Raw genomic sequence first — 22,592 nt, 5'->3', positions numbered from 1 at the left:
GAGTCAGTCAATTTAGCTGCATCAACACAGTACATATATTCTCTAATGAAATTCGTCTCTCATAATTTTTCACAATTTGAGAAGAATGGTGATGTCCACACATACATTACTTGATGAAAATATTACTTTTATTGGCCATTATTAAAGCTGTCAGTTGCTCACAAGTTCAAGATGAGCAATAGAAAGTTTGGTCATTTGCCCGATAATGTAAAATGTCTGACAAGTAGCAAAGCAAGTTTTAAACCTAACTTAAAATAATTTCTCGTGGAGAACTGTTCCTATTCCATGGACTAATGTCTATTAAAAGCTTTTAAGTATGGTTACCTGAATAGGACTAAAATATAATATGTTCATTAATGTTAACATTAATCATGTATACGCATCCTGTAAAATGATTAATTCCAAATAATTTCAGCAGAAGATATCACTGAAATTATCTATGGAACATGTAAGCAACTAAACCACCCATTATGTTGCTTGAATCTGCTGGTTGCTTCTGATGCCAGGTGTAGAGGAGTCAAGAGGGCTCTTAGTATTTATTGATGTTGTTACAGGTTGCAGAGGTGTTGTAGTATGGCTGCCAGGGCACTACATACATAGAGCCAAGTGGGTTGGCTGTCAGTGCTTGCTTAGCTCAGCATGCAGCAGCAAGTGGCAGTCAGGGTACAGAGTTGGCAGGCCAGAGAGACACACCGTTGTGTAGAAGCCAAGTCAGTTCCTTGCTGGTCACGTAGAGCAGTGTCAGTCCAGACAGGCAACAGGCACATAATGACAACAAACTGTGAAATAAGCCAGTCACACCGTTTGATTCAAATGTGTGACACAGCAAGCAGTGTGTGGTGGGCTCAATGTAGAAGGCACCCAATTGCGTTTGCGAACCAAGGACCTCCGACATAGGATGCAGCAGCCTGAGGATGGAAGCATGCAGTATTAGAGTGCCCACATGCAGGGCAGGCAGCAACTCGGCAGTAAGTCAGGTGCAGGTGGTACCTAAGCATAGGCTGTGAACTATCTACCCTCTGGTGCATGGCTTGGAGTTGGTTCAAGTCAGCCAGCAGATGGCTTCTGATAGAAAGTACCATTGCAGCTCCTGGCAGCATCAGGACCAGGTGTACCTCATAGACCTGCAGCTAGTGGAGGCAGTGTCTTGTAGTTGAGCTGGATGACCCACATCAGGTCAATGACTTGCATGTAGTACTTCTCAGAGCTGGAGTGGATGGTATTTACGGCAGCTTGTCCCGCACTGTTGTGACACAACATCATTTTTGACTGCATAGACTACAGAAGTGGTGCAGTGCTGGGTTCAGACAGGAAGTAAACCATGCCACTACTGCAACAATCTGGCCCTTGTACTACGTGGCGTTGACAATGTACCAGCCTCGGCAGGAGACAGAGTCTAGTCATGTGTTGGGGAAGGGGGGTCAGGCCCAAGTAAGGATTGAACATAGTTTGTGATCAGAATATTTATTGAATAATGTATGGTTGAAAGAGCAATTAAATCAATTCAGAAAAAATTACTTGTGAGCTTACAACGCTGTTACCCTGATCCAAATTGTACTGTTAAAAACACAGGAAACCCAAAATGTTGTACTTCGTAATGAAAATTTATTTTCAAAGACAACAAATAAGCTTTTCACTTAACTATCACATTTATGGAAGCAAATACTTTCCAAAAACCAACTTCACAGAAGCGAAGCAGTTGTTGCAGTTCCTTGAGAATTAATCGCTCATCACTAAGTTTCTGTTCCTATAACGAGATACCATGTAATTATGGGGACACAAAAATTTTTATTAGTACAAGCTTAAGTGACAGAAGAACGATGAAAAAATTTAATACAGTATCGGTGCTTCAAAACAACAGCTACAACAAGAAGAATTTGTATAACAAACAATTTAGCAATTCACCTGATTGTATTTTCTGACAGCCTGTTATTGATTTACAGTTGCTTGGTATCACAGAATGTTGTACAACACTACTGACCAAAGGAATGAAAACTTACTAAAACCATGACCTTAAAAATTTACATTCAGTTTCTCAAACAAACAAACACACACACACACACACACACACACACACACACACACACACACACACACACACACCTCCTGGATAATCAAGACAATTTTGCCCATGGTGCTAGTAACTGCTAGTATTGCCTGGCAAGAGAAATGCTCTTTAAGTTTAGCAAATAATCAAATCATAAACGTAACCCGTTGACCATGAAACTAAACACAATATGGCTATCAGCATAATTACACACCCACATACCAGTAAAAAGGGGCAGAAATAAAGCCCTCCACACCAATCAGGGCCTTATTACTGAACACACCCTAATATCTCAACAAGGAGATAAAAAGATTCGCTCACCGACCGCAATTCAGTTTCAAAACGGCACATCTGGCATAACGGTAGCAAGGGAACACCACATAGGACAGAAAAACAACATTTGAATGGATGCACACAATTGGGAAACAAATTTCGATTACATTCACAGACAGTATCTTAAATACCAAGAAATTGGCACGAATCTTTTTCCCCAAAATTAACAAGTTAACTAGCAAGCATCAAAGCCATTCACAGCAGTGAATGAGGTAACTTATGCCAAAGTCCACAAAGCTGTCGTATATAACAAGGTAAAAACACAGTATGTTATAATTACAGAAAATTGCTGGTACAATAAGCAGTTGGTACAAACACATGCAGGTCTCTTGAACTCGCACTCAACGTACCTATGACCAGAGCTTAAGCAAACAGGAAGATTGAACTGGTATTTTTGTATTTCTGATTGCCGTGAAGGCGGATAAGGCACATAAGCAGACAGGCGACGCACTGGGAAAGGCATTGGAAAGGAACATTTTGCAAACCTCACACTGTCGCCAAATTCATTCAACAGGCTTAAAATACCAAACCATAGTTCTAAGATGGCACACTTCCATCTTAACCAAGGCAGCACAACTAGGACTTCTGCAGTAGAAGTAGCTTCAGCCGCCTCTTGTTCTCCAGAGCCTCTAGGATTTAAGGTTATTCTCGGACATGTGATGCCAAGTCCAGTCGTCCAACAGAGAAATCACACAGCTCAAATCACAACACACTGTGCCTGAAGAGCCCTTCCTTCTCTGTCATCTGCCTCTGTGTGACTCACTCCTCACACTGCCACTTGATTATGTCAATACAGCACACACTTCGATAGAGGTAAAGATGGCACACAGCAAATGTACCATGACCTATCAACACGGTATGGAGCAGACTATTTTTGTGTTTATTTTAATGTCCAAATTTTGTAAATCTTACCTGAAAGTATTGCAATTTTAATGCACACTTTCTCTTGTATAATTATAGATTTCATATCAATATAAGAAATTCAGCAACTGGATCATATCTCGAATCACAATCTTATCAAATAGGTAAAACAGTTGTTTGATTTTTGGAGAAACATTCAATGGTATGCCACTTTTAACAATTACTTATTATAAACCCATTATCAGATTTTGCAGACATATGAGAATAATGTCATCTCATTTTTAGGTGTCATAAAAAATTCAGAAACTGTTTACATGTTACAAATGTTAATCTTCATCTAACAAACATGTGATCTTGTGCACATTTCAACACTGTCACATCATATTAATATTTACAAACTCAACAAATGTAAAATAGTGTTACATTTCTCATAGTGCATGTTCTTTTCTACATATTATACAAAAGGACAATTTAAAAAATGATAATTTCTGTTGGTTAATGTGAAAAGTATGTATTACATGGGGCTGTCTTATTAAGGAACTGTCTTTAGCTCTTTGCGAGAGAGTCGTCGTCTTTTTCTTTTGCCTTTATCTCGTACCTACGCAGGGTCGGCGTGCATTTTTATCAAGGCTTGCATTTATATACGTTGCATGCAAGGAAATCTCTAGTGAAAATGCAGGAATTGTAGATGTGTACTACTTGATTATTGGCAGTGTTATACATACCTAAGGGCTGCACACAGCCACACTTCTTTTCAACATGTAGATATATTTCTTATCAAAAAAGCTTTCATTACTATATGGAAATCCAGTAATGTTTGAAAATTTAATAGATAAACATATAAGGATGTCTTAACTAGTTACAATAAAGGCATACCTTGGTTAACAATATTTCAGTTGCTGAATGAGGTAGCACTCTCTTTCTCCATCCTTCCCCCGTGTGAACTTGGACCTATCTGTAATTGTCAATAGGACAATTTGTTGTGCTGCTTTCTACAAGTAGACTCTCACTTTTTAAAGCACTGTATATTCAAAGTTAATGGTCATGTGTTTGCCATTTTTTGTGCTTATGTCAACATATCCAAAAATTAAAGAAATGAGGGTGTGCTGAAAAGTAATACCTCTGAATTTTCATGTGAAAATTTAAAGCTATTTACATAAAGCAAACTTTATTAAAATTCTACATCTTTGCTCTTCATGCCCTCTGCCGCTAGAGGTCTCTGAATTTTAACTTAAAACATGGTGGTGTATAACACAGGTGCTGGTACGTGAGAAACATCATGCTGTAATAAAGGTTCGATTTCAAAGCTTTTGTCTGCACATGAAACACCCTTTCCTTTAGCAAGACAATGCCAGACCACATATGAGCACTGCAGTATCTGCAACAGTCCGACACATTGGATTCACTGTCATTGATCATTCTCCATGCAGTCCCAACTTGGTTTCATCTGATTTTCATCTGTTTGCAAAACTTAAAGAACATCTTCGAGGACCTCGATTTGATAATGATGAAGCGATGCAAGAATACGTGAGATTGTGGCTCCATCAACAAACTAGTCTCTTGTTGTCGGGGAAAAGCTTTTGTCGCCAGGGTGACTATGTGGTGAATTAAATATGTAGACGCAAAGAATACTGATGTAGAATGTTAACATCACTTGTTTTATTTAAAATCTTTTAAGAATTTTCACATAAAACCCTTCACAGCCGCGCCTCACCACCCGCCCCTCACAGCCGCGCCTCGCCACCTGCCCCTCACAGCCACGCCTCGCCACCCGCCCTTCACAGCCGCGCCTCACCACCCGCTCCTCGCTGCTGCGCCTCGCCACCCACCCCTCACAGCCGCGCCTCATCACCTACCCCTTTCCTCGCCACCTACCCCCTCCTCGCCACCTACCCCCTCCCCTTCCCTCCCCTCTCCGCTATGCTTCACCACATGCTCCTCTTCTTTCCCTACTTGCCTTTAATTGTCACCTGCCCAATCCCAGACACATCTCTGCATCCATCCCAGTTGGTGGCCATAGCAAGGGGAGGGGACTGTTGGGGTGGTGTATTTAACAGTGAGTACTTGTTCTTGATCAGTCATTGAGGGATTTTTCTTAATTCTGGTTGTGATTTTCTCCCTGGTTTGTAATATGAAGCCTGTTGTAATGACTACCGTATATATATTGCCATTGTAAATTTTTTGGTGTAAATTTTATTAATGTTCTCAAGGAACATAAAGTTATCTCTTTCTATATTTTGTTCCACAGGGATTTTTGCAGCCCTGTTTGCACTGGTTCTAACTTCATCAGTGTGCTACTTCAAAAGGGAAGTTGCTGACATTGTAGTCAGTGTGTATAGTGAGGCTGCAGTTTCAGCAATGCTTGTGGGAATTGTATTTTCTCTAATTCTGTACAGAAGAGGTGGTAAATTGCCTATTTCCTATTGTAATCCATATGGATCAAAAGGCTGTATGTGGTATGACTTCTGGATGGGACGAGAAGTTACTCCTCGTATTGGAAAATTCAATGTAAAGCTCATCCTTCATCGATTTTCCATAATTATTGTGGTAAGTATATATTGATTTTGCAGCTAATGTGATACTATAACTTCATTATGAGATCATTTCTGTGTATGTGACAAACAGAAAAGCATCAACTTCATGCCAAGGTGACCCACCTCTGGCCAATACGGTTTATCCCCAGTGACAAGGTAAATCTTGATTGTAGGTATATGTTTTGATCTTGTTAATTGAATAAATTATCTTCAACATTTGTTCTGGTACCATGATGTACATGTAAAGAAATTTGCATAGTACTTCAAAATGGGATTAACATCATATCTATGTTTGTGTCAACTTTTATTGTCGTTTGAGGGAGGTGTGGGATCAGGATCTCCAGAAAGGTCCCAGCTTAATGTTCCTGCTCTGAAGAATGTTGTGTGTCTTGTCTAAATATGGAATCTGACTCCAAATATTTTGTATCTGTTGAATAAAAATAAATGCCATGTTCAACAAATATGATAAAATAAATAATAACATTATATTATGGGTGCCTGGGCATGGCCTATGATTCTGTAGACTATAGCCTAGCTGCATGGCTGAACCTGTGTGAGCTATTTGCCTACGCTGGCTGCAGATGCCTGTTTGCCCATATGTTGGTTGAATAGCATCTGGCCAAGTTAAGCACAATAATACGCACAAAAACACTTACAGGCACTAGAAAATATACTGTTAACAGTAAAGGAAACCTATGGATTAAAATAAGAACCACAAAATATCTTTATTTACTTTAAAGCTGTTGCATTACATGTCACTTCAGCAAAATGTAATAAAGTTTATGCCACACTTATGAATACCATCTCATTTCTGGAACTTATTCAAAGTCTTTCATGTCTCTTTCCATTCATATTTCCCTGTTGTAGAATGCCTTCAGTATTACCTGACTGGAATTTTTGTTGTGGTGAAAATTCATGTGGTATGGTAAGCGTATTATACCATCTTCCTGTTATGGTGTTAAAACTTCTAGGATTCATTAAGCTGCTATCCAAAGCCAGCCAGAACATCCACAGCTTATCTGTGGGTTCCTGAGGACACACTCACGGTAGCAGTCACTGACAGAAAGTACCTGTGCCACATCATTTCCACTTCGTGTAGATCACCTCCTTCCAAATTTCAGGGATACCAGCTGCTTTGCTTCTCATTAATGAAACTGAGCTATTACACTGTTGCCAAAAAGAGAATTGTCATACTTAACTTCACAATCTGCATCAGTAAAGGGCTCTCATGCAAAGTGGACACCTTAAAACAAACATCAGAGGGCACACACAGTTGTACAGATAAGTGATTTCGAACTGACCATAATTATGAATCTTGTGGACATGGATTTGTCGTATGGTGTCATTTTAGTTTGAACAAGGTATGTTAAGAGAGTTATGCATTTGTTGAATGAATGTGTTGACCACAACTAAAGATGACGACCATTTTGTTTGCATGACCATAATGGCAGTCTAGTATTAGTTCAATTCTGAAACAATGCAGCTGGTGCAGATGTGTTTGATGGTTGAACATTGTCTTACTGCAAACTGCGTTGGTAACATGTGTTGTTCACACAGACTTTGTCACCAGAATGGTTGAGGAGTCTTGATTTAACATATCCGATTGTGATGGCCACATATGAATGAAATGCTGCCGCAGTGCCTGCAAATGATGTGGGACATCACTGGATACAACTTGAGTTCTCATTTCGTACATCTCAAGTGCAATCTAAACAATAACTAGTAAATCAACTGTGTTTTTGAAGTAGAAGATTTACACCTCCAGCAGACAACTCAGGGGCCTGTATTTCAACAGGACAAGGCTCGGATTCTTATAATGAGAAATGTGGAAGCCATACTTCAAGGAAGATGTGTACCACTGCTTCTCTGGTTTGCACATTTGCGTGACATGTCACCCTTGAACATGTATGGAATGTGGTTGGTTGGTGACCTTTTGTGTGGTTTTCTAAGACTGGTGGAACTTCACGGAGTACAAACTCTGTGTAAGGAGGTTCCTCAGTATCCAGGTGCTGTTTTATGCAATGTCAAAGTGTTTAGAAGCATCACTGGGAAGCTTGATGTCATACTAAATTCAACAACCCTGTGTTTATGTACAGTTGTGTTACCTTAGAGATTTATCTTCTACTGTCAGTTTTAGTGTAATGTAATCATATTGCCATAGCAGTTTTATCATCTTCAAAAATAATCATCAAGATATTTCTTTATTTATGAGCAAAACCAGCAAAGTATTTTATTCTCTTTTCTGGTAATCAAATCTTCATATTGTCACAATTGTACCACAGATTGCTCGTCTCTTATGTAATGTTTTATTTCAGTATTTTAAGTGCTATATTTAAAACTACTTTATCTTTTGAGATATGAGTGCTATCTGCTCTGTATTACACACATTTTTCTTGCATTGTCACATCGCAGTCAGTTTATCCTCACAATTCTTCAGTTAGTAGTGGTTTATTTCATTGCCTTTTGTCAGAGGTGGACTTCCTTTTTTTTCCCATTTGGTCTAAAACTCCACATTTTCCAATCTCTACAGATTATAAAAATTTGAGTGTGGGTGTATGCGGGGAGAGGGGGGTCCATTTGTGTTTTCTCCATCTCCTCCTGAACCAGTGGACCAATCCAACTGAACTTGGTACACATATCTTTTACTGTCAGGCAACAATTGCAGTGAAAGTTCAGGTGATACAACGTGACAATCAGCGAGGTGGGTGAAAAGAGCTGCATCGTTCATGAAGTTTTAATACATTTATTCTTTAGTGCTAAGACACTCCTACAGTTGAGTCAACTTGAGGAAATCCCTGACAACTGGCACCACTTTTGACAGCTTTCAATCATGAAGCGTAGACGGCTGCAGGCAAAAATTGTAGCCATCTACAAAGCTATGAAGAGGCGTTGTCATAGAGACTGTTACAAAATCACTTTGTAGACATGTGAAGCAGCAGTGCCCAGCGTACAGAAACTGTTGGGGATCATGTTCCTCAATCTGGATACTGTTCCTACACATTTGTACATCATGCATATTTATTCACATGCCTGTTTGATAATTTACAAAGTGTTTTCATGAATACATAGTAATAAATTTTTTTTAAATACTGTACTTTAAAGACAGCTCATTTTTTGTATTCATTTCTAATAGAAAATTGGCAAAATGAATACTTGTGCAATGCAGTTAGGTTTCTCAGCTAGTTTTAGAAATAAAGAAAATTGATTAGTGTAGAGACACTTCTCTATATGATTCATACCTAGAAAAGAGCAAACAAAAGTCTCAAAGTAGTTAGGGTTTTAGGATGTCAAAGTGGACTGTGATGTGAGAATTTGTAGAAAAATCCTTTAGCATAGTAACCCAGATTCCACACCTTGATCGACCCTCATAGTCTAAGTCCACCATTCAGTCACCTGGCCTGCTGATACCTATTTATATTCCGTGGGCTCAACATTCCAGAACTATGCCAAACAGTCTTCAAGTAGCTTTTTTTAACATTAATTTCATATGCCACCATATCACGTGTCACAACATTGATTACAGTGATGTCTAGTAGTTTGCCAGCCAGAGTAGCTGAGTGGTTCTAGGCGCTATGGTCTGGAACCGCGTGACAGCTACGGTCGCAGGTTTGAATCCTGCCTCGGTCATGGATGTGTGTGATGTCCTTGGGTTAGTTAGGTTTAAGTAGTTCTAAGTTCTAGGGGACTAATGATGACCTCAAAAGTTAAGTCCCATAGTGCTCAGAGCCATTTGAACGATTTGATGTCTAGTAATTTCTGTAGTGGCAAGAGAATCTATACATTCTTTTCCAGCCTTGATTGGGCATGTATATTGTAACAATTACTATTTGTGTTCTACAGCTGTTGCTCACATTTGTATTTATTTTGTGTTTAAGTTAACACTACACATTTTGAACATGTTCTCCTCATGGAGAGGCTGTTCGGAGAGTGGGAGGAATTTGTCAGAAGCCGATGTCTAGTGGTATCTGCTGCTGCTGCTGCTGCTGCTGCTGCTGCTGTTGTTGTTGTTGTTTTGATTATCTTGACATATCACTTCTGACAGTTACATAATTACCTGTAGGCTATGTGTGCATGCCTTGTAGGGTTAGCTGTAGGGTTAATGCCTTCTTCATCTGTGAATAAATAATTAATGTAATGCTGTAATTACATTAGTAACAGAAATTGTTTAATTAGCTGTTTTTGTTTGTGTTTCAGATTGCACTGAACCTGTTGATTGTCACAAAAGCATATTTGCAGGGAGTGGAAGAAGAAATATTAAGATCTGTTATAATATCTGCACTATTGCAGTCATTATATTCTGTACACTTTATTTTTCATGAAGAACTGTATCTGTATTCCTTCCTAGCTATCTCAGAAGGTGTTGGATACATGATAACAGTGGGATTTATGACATATCCTTTCCTATTGACATTCACTACAAAAGCTATCTTGGACTATAGGTTAGTCTCTTACATATATTAATTGCTGTTGACATCTCTCTACTTACTGAAGAAGAAAATTTTTTTAATCTTGTTTCACAGATTAAAGGCATCACTGACAGAAATGTATATTGTACTGTGTTCATATACAATTGGACAAATATTATTACAGTCGAGCAGTCACAGGAAAATGCTCTCTCTAAAACATCCAGTCACCTCAGCTTGGAGGGTGAATGCACTGCCTAAATGGAGTGCTGCTGTGCAGATCAGAGCATATATGGGAGAGATAATTATTTATTGGGCTTTAGCTTTGGTAGCTGGTAAGTCATATGTCCAGTTTTCAGCAATGTTATTCTAACTAGAGGACCAGATTCATGTATGAGTGATAAAACACTACTGGTTAATCTGTCATGATTTGTTGTTTTTGTGAATATAGTCGCCATTATTCTTAATAAGAAAATTAGAACTCATTCTTTTAACACCTATCACTACAATGGTGTGCAAAACTTTTGGGTGAAAGTAACTTTTGCATGATGTGTTACTGCCAAGTAACATAGGTCGATGAAACATCGACCACACATAGAATGAACTCCTACAGTATAGTACAGAAGGTAACTGAAAGACAGACAAACAGAAACGACACTTTTATTGAAAGTCACCACGATTTATAATGCTCTGCTGGACATAAGGAAAGATGGGATGTGGTTCTTAATAGGGTGTGTGATCACCACAGATGGCAATGAATGTTCTGCAATGTGCTCCCATGCTGGCCACATGGTTGGTAGGGAGTTCTTGTGGTAGAGCATACCATTCCTCCACCACCACAGTTGACAACTGTTGGATGTGCTATAATACATCTCCCCAATGCATCCCACATACATTCGATGGAATTTAAGTCAGAGGAATAGGCAGGCCAGTCCTTTCACTGAGTATCCTCTCGTTCAAGAGCTGTCCCACCATCACAGTTCGATGTGATCACATTTTGTCATCCATAAAAATGAAGTCAGGGCCAAATGTATCCTGAAAATATGCACTTGGGGAAGGAGTACAGTGTCACAATGTTGACTGGTGGGTGTGCTGTGTTCAATGGTTGGCAGGTCACTTCACCCATGCAACATTATGACTCACTGCACAACACATGGACCCTCAAAATGACCATGTTCAACAATGTTCCTAGGTGCATTGTGTGTTCCCACCTTTCACCAGCTGAGGATACATCCAGCTTTGTCGAACATTATCACTTTTGTTAAAAGTGTGGGGAGGCATGTTGTTGCATGGACGTACTGACCTCAAAATATTTGAACATGGTACATTTATCAGTCAGTGTTGTTGTGACACTGTGCTCTTTCCCCATGTGCACCTTTTCTGGGTTCATTTCACCCTGTCTTTGTTTTTATGGATGACAGTGTGTGTCTATATTGAACTGTGCAGGTGGAGTAGCTCTTGGAATGAGAGGATATTTAGCGAATATCACTCTGCCACAATAATTCTTTACCAACCTTTTGCCAGCACATTGCAGAGTATGCATTGCCATCCACGATGATCACATACCTTATTAAGAACCATTTTCCATCTTTCCTAATGTCCAGAGGGCCATTATAAATCACGGTGACTTCTGTGTGATTATTGTCTTTGAATCAAAGTGTCATTTTTGTTCTCATTGTGTGTCTTTCCATTACCTTCTGTACTGTACTGTACTGTAGCAGTTCCTTCTATCGAGTTATGTTATTTGGCAGTGACACATTGTGTGAAAGTTACTTTCATCATTAAGTTTTGCACACCAGTGAATTTTCAAGATTTTTGTGCAAATTTTTGTATGTTCCTGATCGCATTCTGATAGATGGCCAAGGATGTTAGTGAGGTCAGTTGTGTGTACTGTTCAAATAGTTTAGGTTTGTGATTGTATTGTTGGCTGTCAGTGTTGCAAACTATAACAGGAGTTCCTGCAGCCTATATTACTTATGATAATACACTGATGGGAAAACCAGATATAGCTGCCATATTTGATAGAGAAAACTCCTGCTGCTTCAGTAAAGAGGTTCCTTTGTGACAGTTGTGTACAAACCCTACAAAAGAAATGACAAATTGGTGCTCTTTATTGTGCCCAAAAAACTGAGATACTGGACCTTTGAACAGAGTTTGTGCCTCACTGTACCAAGTTTCTACAGTTAGAATCTTAGTCTAGGTAAAATTTCCTCTGCCAGGCAGACTGTTGTAGTTAAAAATGTGTTAATGACAGAGATTGCTTATGGTTAACCCTGATTATAACTATTGAAGGGCAAGCCACTGGGCAGCAAATCAACCCTGAACAATTATGACATGAGCAGTCATCCGTCCAGAACACTTTTTAACAATGCAGTGGCACCATATACGAGATAGTTCTTTTTATTTTGGGAATTCAGGTTCATCTGTTATGCAAACAACTGTTTTCAAATTCCCAAATATGTTTCAACATCTTTGTGCTATCATCATTGTGTACTTTTATTCAGTTCTCATTTTCTATAATGTTGGGTTTTGTAGAACTCTGTTCACATTATTATATGCTGGTAGCTGGCTATCTGTAAAGTTATTTCAGTAGTTTGTGTCCTCATCTGCATTCTCATCTGTTGTGGAAGTATACACAGAAGCACAGTACAGGTTTCTGAGTAACTTCCCTGGCAAGTTAGACTTTTGAACTTCACAAACCAGTGTTTATGTTGGTGTTGTGTCTGATTCCTGTCGATGTTCACGTTAAAAAGAACAGTTCTTTTTATAATAGGTGGACATGAATTCCTGTAATTTAGTCTGCAAACAGAGTTGTTGCTGGAGCTACAAAACTAAATGATTATTTGTCTTGTTCATTTACAAATGAAGTGTGTCCAGAACTGCCAAAAATGATGATGAAGACACGTATTTCATATTTGGCTTGAGGCAGCTTAATGTTTTGCAAAGGTAGCACACACCCTACAAGTCATCGATTTTACTCCTTTTCACACATTTGTAGGACACAGATCGATGTAGCAAATAATGCTCAATATGATGTGCTCCTCCTGCATTTTCAAGAAGTTGACGGTTATAGTTTTAGGAGCCTACTGAACACCATTTGAGAATGCCAGCTGTTGAACAACAATATTTGCGCAATCAGGAACTATGGATTGAAGGCAGCAGGCTAGAAGTCTCCTATAGTTCCGTTTGAGGCTTGTCATCCCCCCTCCTAATCTTTCACCAAACGCTTATGTCACTACAATGAGTAGTTTCTTCAAGAAGGAATTGTAATGATATCCCCCTAATCCCTCTCCCACTCCCTCACTCTCCTATGGCCTTGCAACTCTTTTCTGAGAAAACCTGTGGCGAGCATGGGGTCTCAAGTCACTGCATTATTTTTTTCCTTTCCAGTGTTCCAGTCTTACTTTCTGACTATATCTTTTCTCGTACTCTGTCTGTAGACAGATTACCTATTGACAACCTAGCTTGTCGCAGGACATTGATTATGGCTTTTTCCATTTTACTTATTTATTTTTAACCACTTACTTTCATTAAGTCCCCACATCCAGGTCTGTTCTCCACCTTTTCTAATATTGTTAGAGACATGTAGGCCGTGCAAGGAACCTGACTACGCAGGGAATGCACTATTGAGGCCTGAGATATTACCTCTCTGTAAGTGCTGAGGAATAGGTGCCTGTTTGGTGGTATCAGGACTCGGGGCAGTGGCCGTCAGTCTGGCAATTGCTCTGGCTTCGCGAAACTTGTGGGGAGAGCCCTTGCTAGGTTGTTTATGCTGTATCATGACAAATATCTCACACAGTGGAAAGACGACAGTCATCTGCCAGTGGCTGTGAGGCAACAACTAATGTCCGCCTGTTCTGCGGATCTGTGTTAATTTCCATGAAATGCATTTCAGTTATGATCATCTCCAGTCCTTTGAGGATACCATGCCCTCTGTCAGAACCCCAGAGCATCTGGATGGGTCTACGTGCTGGTTAACACAGGTACTGTCAGTAAGTGAACCAGCCCGGGTGGAGGGAGTGGTGGAGGGTAGTACTATGTTGGTTTGGTAGCAGACTTTTGATTCACAAACTACTTCATCATCTCGATCTCTGTCTCTTCAGTGCACCTACCCACATTTGTGTTGCCCATGGCACTTCTTTGTCTATTAAACTTACCATCTCTTCCCTCCATCTCATGGCATCACTGCAATTGATGTTATACCTCAGTCTTTATGACAGTGATCACTTTTGACAATCCAAATGCTGAATGGGCAGAATAATAAAGAAGCATTAAGTGGATGTGATCTTCCACACACCAGTTAAGATGGCAGCTCTTCTCGGATCTGTGAAAGATGATCTGCTTTTACGAATTTATGAAATTCCTTTTCAGTATGTTAAAAGTTGCATAGAACAAACAATATGCTCTGTACAAAAATGTTGCATCAAACACAAGCTACATATCCGCTATCTACAGCCCAACAAAGCTGCAATGTCTGAACATTGTATTTCCATTGGCCATTGCATGAATTATGGGGAAAGTCAAGATACTGTTCACAGCCTCACCCTACTGGGATTCAGTGATCAAGAAATCTGTTGAAATACAATTAGCAGACAATATGCTCAGCTTGAGGAGATAGTTCGCACCTCGGCAAATAACAGAAACTACTCATTTCATGTCTGCGCTCTCAGAAAAATTATTGTTCTGAGTCTTTGCTGTCTGACATTCCAACACTTCATCCATTTTAATAATTAACCACATGATTCCTAAGCACATTAAATTCACTTCATCCATTTTAATAATTAACCACATGATTCCTTAGCACATTAGATTTGTTGACTCAGCACTTTTTTAATTCTGAGAAGTCTAATGAAAAATCTATGAGTGTGCTCTTGTGTCGACTGTCTTATCTCTGATGCACACACATTTACTCCCAGCGTATCATTGTGACAAGGGGCTTTAATTCAGTGATGGCCTCACCTTGAAGAGCAAACATGACAACACCGCAAGCCAGCCACGTGACCACTTACATCATGAAATTTTTTTACCGCAAAAGGCATTCTTGTTGTTCCACACACACACCCCCCCCCCCCCCATTTGCCTCATCTGAGCCCTTATCACCTTTTTTCTTCTCCCGAAATTGAAAAATGTATTAAAAGGATGTCATTTTGTGACTTGCAAGAATATTCAAACGAATGTGATCAAACTGGCCCTACCAATTGAAGCCTTTTGAAACTGCTATCAGGACTGGGAATGACAACTCTGCTGATGTATAGCTGCCAAAGGGGACATTGTTAATGTTTTGGGGGAAAAAAAAAAACATTGGTAGATAAGAAATCAGTGTCACTGCTCTTCTCACACACTTCGTATGTGTATCATTGTGAAGTGTGTGACAGAGGGTACTTTTTACCATACTGTATACTGAAGTTTCTTGTGTTCCATCCTCGTATTGAGTGTGGTAAGATTGTGTGTGTTTTTGAGGGTTTTTTTCTGTTACACATAAAAAGTCTTTAACCATTTGCACCATCCCTTGATGTTCCCTGTAAGTACACTTGAGTAATATTCAAGTATAGGGCATAAAAGTGTATTTTAAGCCCCCCTCTTTTGTAGGCAAACTGTGTTTTCCCAGTGTTTTATCAGTTAACTGTCGCCTGTGATTTGCTTCAACTGCAACTGAGCCAAAGTGGTTGTTCTGTCACACATCTCTACATATTGTTGAGGAAAGGGGAAAAAAAGGCATGGGGAGTCCTCATCATGAAGGTACTTTCAAACAATTCAGTGCTGTATTAGGCAAGGTCATATTGTAGATAGTATTCTCTTGGCCTCCTCTGACCTTTGAGATGACTAGATACAGGTGGACCCCGGACTGTGGTGCCATTTGGTATTTTTCACTTTTAACAAATTATTGCTAGATTTGAAAGAAGTGATAAGTGACAGGAAAAATTCTTTGACTTTATTGAGATTTGAAAGCTCGACCTTTGGATTTACTGTCTGGCACTTGCTCACATAGCCTTCAAGGCACACACATTTATGATATGACTGACAAGGTGTGACTCATTAATCTTATAGTTAAAAGGATATCACATGTTTATGTTCCACGAGTGCACCACTTTGTATTTAAATATTATGAGCAAGTTGCCAGTCTTTGTGCTTGACATATTTTGTCGAGATCTAATCAGATATTATGGTAATTTTTACCAGATCAAATTTCTTCATAAATAACAGCATGATAGATGAAAAGCTTGAGACAGCAACTATTATTATACTTGAATGATGTCAATTTGCTGTGCTGGCCACCATTGTTAGGATTAAACTACCCTTTGATTTTATATGTTTGAGTACTACATACACTCCTGGAAATTGAAATAAGAACACCGTGAATTCATTGTCCCAGGAAGGGGAAACTTTATTGACATATTCCTGGGGTCAGATACATCACATGCTCACACTGACAGAACCACAGGCACATAGACACAGGCAACAGAGCATGCACAATGTCGGCACTAGTACAGTGTATATCCACCTTTCGCAGCAATGCAGGCTGATATTCTCCCATGGAGACGATCGTAGAGATGCTGGATGTAGTCCTGTGGAACGGCTTGCCGTGCCATTTCCACCTGGCGCCTCAGTTGGACCAGCGTTCGTGCTGGACGTGCAGACCGCGTGAGACGACGCTTCATCCAGTCCCAAACATGCTCAATGGGGGACAGATCCGGAGATCTTGCTGGCCAGGGTAGTTGACTTACACCTTCTAGAGGAGCACGTTGGGTGGCACAGGATACATGTGGACGTGCATTGTCCTGTTGGAACATCAAGTTCCCTTGCCGGTCTAGGAATGGTAGAACGATGGGTTCGATGATGGTTTGGATGTACCGTGCACACTTCAGTGTCCCCTCGACGATCATCAGAGGTGTACGGCCAGTGTAGGAGATCGCTCCCCACACCATGATGCCGGGTGTTGGCCCTGTGTGCCTCGGTCGTATGCAGTCCTGATTGTGACGCTCACCTGCATGGCGCCAATCACGCATACGACCATCATTGGCACCAAGGCAGAAGCGACTCTCATTGCTGAAGACGACACGTCTCCATTCGTCCTTCCATTCACGCCTGTCGCGACACCACTGGAGGCGGGCTGCACGATGTTGGGGCGTGAGCTGAAGACGGCCTAACGGTGTGCGGGACCGTAGCCCAGCTTCATGGAGACAGTTGCGAATGGTCCTCGCCTTTACCCCAGGAGCAACAGTGTCCCTAATTTGCTGGGAAGTGGCGGTGCGGTCCCCTACGGCACTGCGTAGGATCCTACGGTCTTGGCGTGCATCCGTGCGTCGCTGTGGTCCGGTCCCAGGTCGACGGGCACATGCACCTTCCGCCGACCACTGGCGACAACATCGATGTACTGTGGAGACCTCACGCCCCACGTGTTGAGCAATTCGGCGGTACGTCCACCCGGCCTCCCGCATGCCCACTATATGCCCTCGCTCAAAGTCCATCAACTGCACATACGGTTCACGTCCACGCTGTCGTGGCATGCTACCCGTGTTAAAGACTCCGATGGAGCTCCGTATGCCATGGCAAACTGGCTGACACTGACGGCGGCGGTGCACAAATGCTGCGCAGCTGGCGCCATTCGACGGCCAACACCACGGTTCCTGGTATGTCCGCTGTGCCGTGCATGTGATCATTGCTTGTACAGCCCTCTCGTAGTGTCCGGAGCAAGTATGGTGGGTCTGACACACCGGTGTCAATGTGTTCTTTTTTCCATTTCCAGGAGTGTAGTTTTGGCTGTGTAGCCATTCTCAAGTGTCTGTTATATGTATCAGCTACAATAGATTAGATTAGATTAGTACTTGTTCCATAGATCATGAATATGACACTTCGTAATGATGTGGAACGTGTCAGGTTAATAAAAGGTTTCTATACAAGATATTTTGGGGGGAGGGGGGGTTGGGGTTGAGAAATTACCCACTTACTATATCCAACAACTCATCTAATGAGTAAAAGGAGTTGCCATTAAGAAATTCTTTTAATTTCCATTTAAATGCTATATGGCTATCTGTCAGACTTTTGATGCTATTAGGTAAGTGACCAAAGACTTTTGTGGCAGCATCATTTACCCCCTTCTGAGCCAAAGTTAGATTTAACCTTGAGCAGTGAAGCTCATCCATTCTCCTAGTGTTTTAGCCATGTATACTGCTATTACTTTTGAATTCATTCGGATTGTTAATAACAAATTTCATAAGTGAATATATATATTGTGAGGCTACAGTGAAGATTTATAGCTCTTTAAATAAGTGTCTGCAGGAGGATTTTGGATGAGCTCCAGCAATTATTCTGATTACACACTTTAGTGCAATGGACTGTTTTACTCAATGATGAGTTACCCCAGAATAGGATGTCATACGAAAGCAGAGAATGAAAATAGGCGTGGTAAGCTAATTTACTCAGATGTATATCGCCAAAATTTGCAATGACCCTAATAGAATAAGAAGCTGAACTCAAACGTTTCAGCAGATCCTCAGTGCGTTTTTTCCAGTTCAATCCCTCATCAATGCATACACCTAGAAATTTTGAATATTCCATCTCAGCTACCGATTTCTGATCGAAGTCTATATTTATTAATGGTGTCGTTCCATTACCTGTGTGGAACTGAATATACTGTGTTTTGTAAAAGTTTAATTAGAGCCCATTTGCAGAGAACCACTTAATAATTTTCTGAAAAACATCGTTCACAATTTCACCAGTTAATTCTTGTCTGTCGGGTGTGATAGCTATAATTGTGTCATCGGGGAAAAGTACCAGCTTTGGATCTTCGTGAATATAGAATGGCAAGCCATTAATATATATTAAGAACAGCAGAGGACCCAAGACCGAACCTTGCGGCACCCCATTCTTGATTGTTCCCCAGTTTGAGAAATCACCAGTTTTTTGCATATTATGTGAACTGTTTATTTCAACTTTCTGCACTCTTCCAGTTAGGTATGATTTAAATCGTTTAAGCACTGGTCCATTCATACCACAGTACTTGAGCTTATCTGGAAGTATTCCATGATTTACACAGTCAAAAGCCCTTGATAGATCACAAAAAGTCCCAACGAGTGACTTCCGGTTACTCAAGAGCATTTAATATCTCATTAGTGAAAGTGTATATAGCGTTTTCCATTGAAAAACCCCTCTGGAAACCTAACTGACATTTTGTTAAAACTTTATTTTTACAAAGGTGTGAAGCTACTCTACAATAAATTAGTTTTTTCTAGAATGTTGGATAAGGCAGTCAGAAGAGAGATTGGGCAGTAGTTGTTGACATCAGACGTATCCCCTTTTTTATGCAGTGGAATAACAATGGCATACTTCAGGATATCTGGGAAAATACCCTTCTTCAGAGAGCTATTACATATGTGGCCAAGAATCCCACTTATTTCTTGGGATCAAGCTTTTATTATCCTGCTGGAAATGCCATCAATTCCATGTGAGCCTTTATTCGTAAGAGTGTTTATTATCTTCCTAATTTCAGAAGGAGAGGTGGGTGGAATTTCAGTTGTATCAAATGGTGTGGGTAAGGCCTCTTCCATTAACTGCCTTGCTTCTTCTAATGAACATTTAAGTCCTATTTTCTCTACAACATTTAAAAAATTATTATTCGAAATGTTTTCGACTTCCGGCTTGTTGTTGATCAAGTTTCCATTCGCTTTCATGCTAATGCCGTGATCCTGTACTCTTGGTTGTCCTGTCTCCCTTGTAATAGTAATCCAAATTTTTTTGATATTGTTATTGGACAGTAACAAAAAATTTGGAGAAAAAAAATTGTGTAGTTGCAAATTCTTGTACAGTGTTTGGAGGATGTGTCATGAACAACATATTGAAAATCCCTACAGAGAGGGGGGGGGGGCTGTTAAAAGTAATTTTTTTTTAGAATAACTTAAAAACTGCAGATTCCAGTAAAAATGCTTTCCAGTACAAAATTGAAATACATATAACTTTATATGGGAATGGTGTTCCTCATTTTCTTTCTAGGACTAATAGTTTCCTCATTGCCTTGTGTCTTCTATCCATAGTACTGAAAATATCATATTTGAAGAAAATAGGTTGGTTTGAATGTGATCAGTCTTTTTATAACTGGCACTAGTTTTCACAGAGTAAGTCATTTTGTTGCAGTTAGGTCATAATGTTTGAACTCTTAATGTCTTCTAGTATTCTGATAAATCTAGATAAGTCTTTTAGGACTTCTAATACCTATAAGGTATAGCCTTATAAAAGGAGTTGTCCCATAACCTTATTTTCTAGTAGAAAGTATGTTGGTTTCTGTGTTCCCTATAATCTTTCAAAGCTGGAAATACTGTTTCCATGTTGAGTATACAGTATCAGTCAACTGTATTTTTGCCATTCTCATCACCACTTAACTGCTTAATAGGCATCATGAATGGCGTTAACACTTTTTTTAATCATGAAAAAGAAGTACAGACACAGTATTTCACTTTCATTTGTAAGCAATGAACCATAAACTGATCATTCTGCATAATGCATCTATTGTTTACTATGTATGTTAACATTTTATATCAAGGGAGATACATTTGTTTGCATGTTAATGTTCTTGGCGTTAATGTGATTCCTTTATGATGTGTTTAGCTGTAACTTCAAATGTTAAGCTTGTTGCCAAGTTTAATCACCATGACATTTCATTTTATAGCTGTTATTTCTTGCAGGTACCACTTACCTTGGTATTTTCATAATACCATCAGCATTTACAGTTACTGTGCTTTCAAGAGCCTTCAGGGAATATAAACGTTCAGCAGCCTATCAAGCAGGTGAAGTTAACACCAAACAGTAATAAGCTGCAATTCTCAGTAACTCCTGTGAAACAAGATCACGCTTAATGATTGTGAATATGGGGCTAACTACCATGCTCAAATATGGAATCGTTTATAATTTTTTTTTGTGATAACTACTGTGCACTGTTTGAACTGTCTTTGTTTAGCAATTGAGCACATACATTTTCTTAAGAGTTTTCAAAGGCTTTAAGATGGTTTAAAATTACAAATGATCTTTATATAGCACTTCTTATGTTATTGTAAGTAATCTGAAAGATTTTAGGAGCATCAACATTTATTGTGGCAAGTTCAGTTTTTATTGATCTAAGAAGACTGTTAAAACAGTAATTTTTTAAAAATATGTCTTTGGCTAGTACTTATAGTTAATTATTTAATGTCAATATTATTATTAGTATTATTATTATATGTATCACTCTACAATATTATTATTAGTATTATTATATGTATCACTTTATGAGAGTACAAATTAAAGCCCTTACTGATTGATATGTTATAACGCCATTCAGACTATGGCAGGACTGAAAAAATATCATTTCATGCTGTGTATTTTATATTTGGTTATTTTCTATATTTTTGTTGTAATTATTTTTGAATTGTGTTGTTTAAATAAATAGGTTTAGGTTAAATGAGTGTGTGTGTATTTAAATATTACCTGTATTCTAACATTGTTTTTGGAAACTCCACTTTAGTGTAAAGACAGCTTGTAAGAAAGAGAAATGGCAAGCCTTTGCTCTTTCAAAGGTTGCTAGTCAACTGCATTGATATGATCTGTGTGTCTCCCAGCTGTGTGAAATGGCACACTAAATGTGCACACGGAGAGACCACTCCCATCATTAGTTTGATATTCATCTCGTTTGAAATTAAATTTTTTGTTAGCAGCAGTAATTTGTACGCCTTCCAAATATTTAAAGAAGTTTATGCTATGCAATTACACAAATATATTTGAATCTGTGTTCACAAATCAGAAAGACAGATTATAATCTCGTGGAGAAGGAGCGTTTGTTGTAACAAGCAGAAATTGGACTGCAAACTAATATGGACAGGAATAATCAGGTTTGATTGACTTATTTTATAAATCAGATGTTTCTACCAACAGATCCACACTCGTTGATCATATCATTATCCAAAGTAGCCTAAACTTGATATCATGGAAATACTCCCAAGTACACAATGGTGGTATCAGGTGGTGATTAACCTACCAAATATCAATTGGGAAAATGTACATGAATGTTACTGACAATAAGGACAAACAATGTTGCAAAATAATGTTGACTTCATTGTCTGACAACTACCCTGAACAGCTAGACAAACAACCCACAGCTGAAAGAAACATTTTAGACCTCGTGGTTACAAACAGAACCAATCTTTTTGTGTCATCAGTGAGAAAGGGATAAGTGACCATGGTGTTATGAGAAACAATGGTCACCAAAAGCAAAAATGTCATAAATAAAGTGAGGAAAGTATTAGTGACTGGCTATCAGTATGACCAAACACAATCAGCTTACCTAAAGGGTAAATTGAGAACATTTACTTCAGGTCTGGAATATGGGGAACAATTGTGCATTAATATACCATGGTTTGCATAAATACGTATCAAGGAAAGTAGTAA

General features: G+C 39.3%; 1 protein-coding gene across 28 annotated transcripts in view; it reads left to right on the top strand.

Moving 5' to 3' along the window:
• Positions 1-21,613, top strand: part of LOC126298596 (uncharacterized) — a 331,195-nt gene extending 309,582 nt beyond the window's left edge. For 27 of the 28 annotated variants that reach the window (XM_049989986.1, XM_049989996.1, XM_049989992.1 and 24 more), the window contains 4 exons: positions 5,490-5,788; positions 9,970-10,214; positions 10,296-10,513; positions 20,858-21,613. In XM_049989986.1, the coding sequence (XP_049845943.1) occupies positions 5,490-5,788; positions 9,970-10,214; positions 10,296-10,513; positions 20,858-20,982 (887 nt within the window). In that variant the 3' untranslated portion in view covers positions 20,983-21,613. The remainder of the gene's footprint in view (positions 1-5,489; positions 5,789-9,969; positions 10,215-10,295; positions 10,514-20,857) is intronic. The other variant, XM_049989998.1, reaches the window with a different exon arrangement.
• Positions 21,614-22,592: the final 979 nt, after the last annotated feature.

This window comes from Schistocerca gregaria, chromosome X, assembly GCF_023897955.1.
Source record: "Schistocerca gregaria isolate iqSchGreg1 chromosome X, iqSchGreg1.2, whole genome shotgun sequence".
NCBI lineage: Eukaryota > Metazoa > Arthropoda > Insecta > Orthoptera > Acrididae > Schistocerca > Schistocerca gregaria.
The sequence above is the reverse complement of the archived record's forward strand: the minus strand, read 5'-3'. Positions and strand labels throughout refer to the sequence as shown.